The sequence below is a fragment of the Geotrypetes seraphini genome, chromosome 4, assembly GCF_902459505.1.
Source record: "Geotrypetes seraphini chromosome 4, aGeoSer1.1, whole genome shotgun sequence".
NCBI classification, from domain to species: domain Eukaryota; kingdom Metazoa; phylum Chordata; class Amphibia; order Gymnophiona; family Dermophiidae; genus Geotrypetes; species Geotrypetes seraphini.
In genome coordinates this window covers 4,733,458-4,739,457 of record NC_047087.1, presented here as the reverse complement: position 1 = coordinate 4,739,457, position 6,000 = coordinate 4,733,458, and the positions used below count along the sequence as shown (strand labels likewise).

At 47.1% G+C, this 6,000-nt stretch overlaps 1 protein-coding gene across 1 annotated transcript in view; it reads right to left on the bottom strand.

Annotated features, from left to right (window-relative positions):
• Positions 1-255: 255 nt before the first annotated feature.
• The window catches only part of PSMD7 (proteasome 26S subunit, non-ATPase 7), a 43,247-nt gene continuing 37,502 nt past the window's right edge, over positions 256-6,000 (bottom strand). Inside the window, exon 7 of the mRNA XM_033943048.1 lies at positions 256-3,015. Coding sequence (XP_033798939.1) covers positions 2,595-3,015 — 421 coding nt within the window. The 3' untranslated portion in view covers positions 256-2,594. The remainder of the gene's footprint in view (positions 3,016-6,000) is intronic.

The following is a 6,000-nucleotide window of genomic DNA, read 5'->3' as shown; positions in this document are numbered from 1 at the left end:
AATAAATACCTTATAACAAACCGGCAGCAATCTAGACAGGCTGCTTCGCAGTCTTCTATCGCCTGGGCATTCCTCTGCCGCGTTGACGACATCATCAGCAACGTGGCAGAGGAACGCCCAGGCATCAGAAAGCCGCAATGGAGCCTGACTAATTTATTCATGTCAATGTTCCTTATTATTTTTTTTATTTCTTTTTTCCTCACCCCTTCCTTGTGTTTTCACCCTTTTTATGCTTTTTCTTTACTGAGATATTTGTAACTTTATTTCCCTTTTCCCTTTATTTCGTGTTTGTCACTAAACAAAATGTATAAAGAAATCTTTAAATTTCCAGAGTTTTTTTTTTACATGTGTTTTAATAATTTTCATTTTTTAAATTGTTGTTTTTTAAAAAGTGTCTTAAGATTGTCTGTTCCCCCATAAGATGTTTTTAAATTGTACATCGCTTAGAATGTTTTATATAGGCGATTTATCAAATAAACTTGAACTTGTGCTGATGACGATGTGGTTTGTTATAAGGTACTGTATTTCGGTCATGGTTCAGATGGGTCGCCGGCAGCAACTAGGACTTATTTTGGGGGTAGGGCTTATTTTCAGGCAGCACGGTATTATATCAAAGCATCCTTGTCTTGTCTAACAACCATGTAATCTACTTTTATTTTCTTTTATATTTTTTTTGTTAGTATTGTAAACCGACCAGATACTTGCTGACAGTCGGTATATCAAATAGTAAATAATGGCACAGAAAAACTGAGCAAGACCCAATCAGCTTAAGTTGTTCAGGATACATCCCAACTGGCAAGTCACAGAGTCAGCACTGCCGATTCAAGGCAACTTCTCAGCCTTGAGGGTTGTAATCTACAATCTAGGGCACATCTCCCAGCTATAGGATTTCTTCTCATTACTGAAGTTACAGCCTGCCAGACAGACCCAGCTGTATTATCACAGACTAAAGAGCCAGCAATACCAGTGGCTACTGCATATCCTACCACTAAGACCCAGGAAAAGATATTTAGGATCACAGAATGCAGGTGAAAAACAGAAGGAACAAGCAGATCTCTTCCTAGAAGATGTGCAAAAACAACCTTCAAGTAGAGGTGATGAAGACAATATCTGAATAGGACCAGCACAGGCTCTCAAAGGGAAATGAGTGGTTAGCCCCAATTTAGTCATGGTTTCTATGCAATGATTATGCATAAGATTAGCTTGGACCTTTTGCATAGAAATAGTCATTGTGGAAAGCTGGAAAAGCCAACTGGGTTGTGGCCCTCATGTGCTCTGGTTACACACCCTGGGACAGGCCCTCTGGTCTTAAGCTGCAGCATTTTTTTCTGCTGCCATCTTACAGTAAGGTATTATGGGTCTCTTTGTGACCTGGATTGGCCACTGTTGGGTTTGATGGACCTTTGACCTGACCCACTAGGGCTAATCATAGAGTGGTTATGGGAGATGACCACAGCCTGAAAGAGGACATACATCTGGTCTGGGAAGGCTAAGCCTACCAAACCCCAACTCTGACATTCCCCAGTTCATGACCTATGGCCATTGATGCAGAGCCAAGTCTCTTCTCAAGTCGGCAGCAGAGACAAAAAGCAGTGTGAAGATGCTTGGGACTGGTTTCCCATGCTCCCTCCATGTAAACTTCCTGCATTTGAAGGGTATGACCAGTTGAGCTAGTGGCAGTGCGTGAAGTAAGCCAGTCTGGCATGTTTTCACGCTACTTTTGCCACTGATCACTTCTGGCCTGCCCTGACTATAAGGGGGGGGGGAGGGAGAGATCTAAAAGCAAGTGATGCTGGATTGGATGGATGGAGAGGGACAGAGAATGAGGGAGGAGAGAGAATGGGGTAATGCTGAATGGGGAGGAGTCAAAGCAATAAGGGTTGGGAGTGAGAGACAAGGTGATGCTGCATGAAGAGGTGATAACACATAGGGAGAACAGGCACACTGAAAGAGGAGAGAGATGGAATAGTGCTGGGAGAAGAGACATAAGGCAATGTTGATTGGCTGTCATTGCCCTCCCCCCAACAGATTTTAACTCCCTGCTCATCATCCCACTTTTCCTTTCACCGGACGATTATATATCAGGCTATGCAAAATATCTGAACCCTGCCCCTTCTTCAGAGAGTCCAAATAATTTAACAGGATGGAAACAGCAGAGTTCTTTCATCTTTGAAGTAAGATACACCCATAGAAATACACTTATTCTTTCTTTGAGCAGCACATGAAATTATAAATCCAATTATTTAATTATCACTTATGAAGTTAAATCAAATGGAGCCAGAGTAGAACATCAATAATGGCATGGGTCAGAGAAAACATTTCCCAGTCCTCTGAGCACTGAGAAAATCTGCTCTGGCCACTGCAAGAAAACCTGGAGGTGAGAAAGAGATGGTGTGGTCAACACCTGCAGAAGCTCCACTGTCGCTGCAAAAGGTTAGCCCAGACTCCATGTCCTCATAATATCAGAGAGACCTCTTCCCAAGTGAGAAGACAAACAGAGGGCCTTCCAAACACAAAATATTTTAACAGACCAAAAAGAACCCTCCAGCAGCAACATTTACAAGAATTTAATGTACAAAGAAAATGCCAAGTTTTCATTTTTTCTCCTCCTTCTTGGCCTCCTTCTCTTTCTCCTTTTCCTCTTTTCGATCTTTTTTGCTTTCCTCCTTTTCCTGCCCCTCTTTCTTCTCCGCATCTCGGTTGGCAATCTTGTTGTTGATCAGGTTGTGCAAGGCAACCACAGAGCGGATAAGTGACGCCAGGTATACCACCACCATCTGGTCATTGGTCTTCAGATAGAAGGCTTTGACAAACTCCTGTAGGTTGACATCGGGGAGCAGATTAAAGACATCCTGTAGCTGGTAGATGATCTGGTGGTTGATTGGCAGCTTGCCCATGGCCACTTTCTCCAGGTAGCTCCTGATCTCTAGCAGCTTGGAATTCAGTCCCTTCAGGCCATGCACTTGGTTCGTGATACGCTGAGATAAGGTTCCCACGGTTGTGTCTTTAATGTCACTGTAAAACAGGAGACAATTTTAAACCTCAATATGCAAAATATATTTAACGGGGAGGGGGGAACCAATATGCTTTATCTTTTAACATTGTACTAAAAAAAAAAAAAAAAAAAAAGTGTCCAGGAATTAAAGACTCGGATTTAAAGCAAATATTCCCAACATTAGAAACAGAAACATAAACATGATGGCAGATAAAGGCCAAATTGTCCATGCAGTCTGCCTATTCTCTATCTCCTCCTCCATAGCAAAACACCCAGCACCAATGCTAAGAGAGAGTTTCATCAAAACCATGGCACTTTGTTTCTACAAAAACAATTCAAAGTTTGAAAAGAAAAATGTAAACAGAGGAGCCAGTCCAGTGGCGAAGCTGGAGGAACTGTGTTTGCTTCCTGGGTCAGCTGACCAGTGTGTGGCGGGGGTTACCGATAGCACTCTAGAGCAGTGTTCAACCACCGGTCCACGGTGCGATCGATGCGGCGTTATCTTCGGGCTGGCTTCCTCTTCCTCACCGACGCAGCGGCACCCATGCGTGTCCTGCTTCTGAACTGGAAACCTTCTTTCTGACATCGCAACATCAGAGGGAAGGCTTCCAGATGAGGCGCGGGATGTGCGAGGAGCCGCTGCCACAGCTTTGTGCACTGACCTGAAGATAACACCAGGGGTGACATAATGACCAGGCGGGAGCAGGCCAGAAGGTAAGGCACAGCATGGAAGGAAGGAGACAACAAAGGTAGGGGGAATGATTTTATTTTTGAATTTAGTGATTGATTTACATCTATTGTCTGTATTTTGCACTGTTCAGGAAGAAATGCATAATTTGTTTCTTTTTCTCTGGGGTTGTACAGCATGCAGGGTCTTACATTTTACGGCTTTGTTTGTATATATTAGTACTTTTAGTTTTTGGTCCCGTATTTCCATAGGGGTCATCTGTGTTTTGGTAGGAATGAATGTTGAGAAGCATACGTACAGTGTGCTTTGTGTAGTTTAATTTGGTGGTTAACCATTATGTGTTGTTAATAAGATTATATTGTGTGCATATATGAAAAATGAATGGAAAAAAATAGTGTTACAATTAGTACTATTATGGGGGTGGGGTCTGGGGTAGAGATTGGGTAGAAATGGGCGGGGTCTGGCCCATGACTTAGCCCAGTGTTCTTCAACTGCCGGTCCGCGGACTGATGCTGGTCCACAAAATAATTATTTTATTTCCACCGGTCCATAGTTGTAAAAAGGTTGAAGAACACTGCTCTAGAGCAGGGATCTCAAAGTCCCTCTTTGAGGGCCACAATCTAGTCGGGTTTTTAGGGACGAAGTGCGAGGTAATAAAATTCGCAGACGACACCAAACTATTTAGTGGAGTTAGGACTAAAGAGGACTGAGAGATCACGTGACGCCATGCAGCGGGACAGACGCTAGTCTGTGTCTCTCCCGCGGCCCTCCGCAGATTCCCCTCCCTCTTTAGGCACTCTCCGGATTTTGAGGCGCCGGACCGGACCCTCCGATACCTCCCCTCCTCCGGACACGGTGGGCGAGTTTCGGGCCGATTTCGCCGTGGCATGTAGCAGAAATCGGCCCGCAAAGAAACGGACCGCGGCAAGCAGGGGGAGATCAAGATGGCGGCGCTGCCGTGTCCTGGAACAGCTACGGGATCCTGTCTGCAGCTGACTGTAAGGAAGCATTTCCGTCCATGAACCGCGGGGAAATTAGGAGAGGGGAGGTTTGCAACTACATCCAGCTTTACTAAAAAGAAAAATAACAGGAGCCACGTGGAGACGGGTGATACACTGGGGTTGGACTCGCTGTTAAGGATTTTCCAGTGTACTTCTGAGAGAGACCGTGCTTGGTCCCAGAGAGCTAGGATCACAGAATTTAATCGTCTTTCCATAGAGCAGTCTTGGATCCGTGACGCTGTGCAGCGGGACGGACGCTAGTCTGTGTCTCTCTCTCCCGCGGCCCTACGCAGCTTCCCCTCCCTTTTTGGGCATTCTCCGGCTATTGAGCCTTTGGACCGGACCCTCCGATATCTCCCCCCCTCCGGACTCTGTGAGCGAGTTTCGGGCCGCTTTTGCGGTGGTATGTCGCTGAAGTCGGGCCGCAGAGAAAAGGACCGCGGCAAGCAAGGGGAAATCACGATGGCGGCGCCGCCGAGTCCTGGAGCAGCTACGGGGGGGGCCGGCTTGGATAGCTGAAATCACGGCCGGAGTTACGGCGGCGATGGAGCTCGTGTTGGAACAAAAGCTCCTGCCGTTGGATCACAAGCTGGCTGTGGTCCAGGCTTCGCTGGATGCTATGGGCCAGGAGACGGCGGCGTTCCGGCAGCGGGTGAGCGATGTGGAGGATAGACTGCAGCACGTGGAGGATGCCCAGACAACACATCAGCGCCTTATCTCTGCTCTCGAGGATCGCATTGAGGACCTGGAAAATAGATCACGCCGGTCCAATTTGCGTTTTATCGGCTTTCCAGAAGCTGTGGCGGAGCGGGACTTGAGAGGCACGCTGGAAGCCTGGTTAGCTGCCTCCGTTACCTTTCCTGCGGATCTCGGCCCGCTTCGTATCGAGAGGGCGCATCGCCTGGGTCTCAGCTCAGCTCATCAGGCCCGGCCACGGGTGGTAATAGCAAAGATCTTGAACTATGCTCACAAACAGTCTATTCTTCAGGCGGCTCGGGGCGAGCGCGCTCTCACCTATCAAAACGGCAGGGTGCTCTGTTTTCAGGACTATTCTACAAAAGTGGCTCAGCAACGGCGGGCGTTTGCTTCGGTGTGTTCTACATTGGCGGCCCGCCATGTTCGCTTCGCCCTCCTCTACCCTGCGAGGTTGCGGGTTCATCACAATGGCACTACTCAGTTTTGTTCCACCGTAGCGGAGGCGCAAAACATGTTGGATGCGTGGAATGTGGACCTGCCTTCTACTAGTGCCGCTGGTGTGATCTCCTCTACTGCTGGTCCGGCTTGATGGATGCCGGTCTTCAGAGACACGCTTTCTT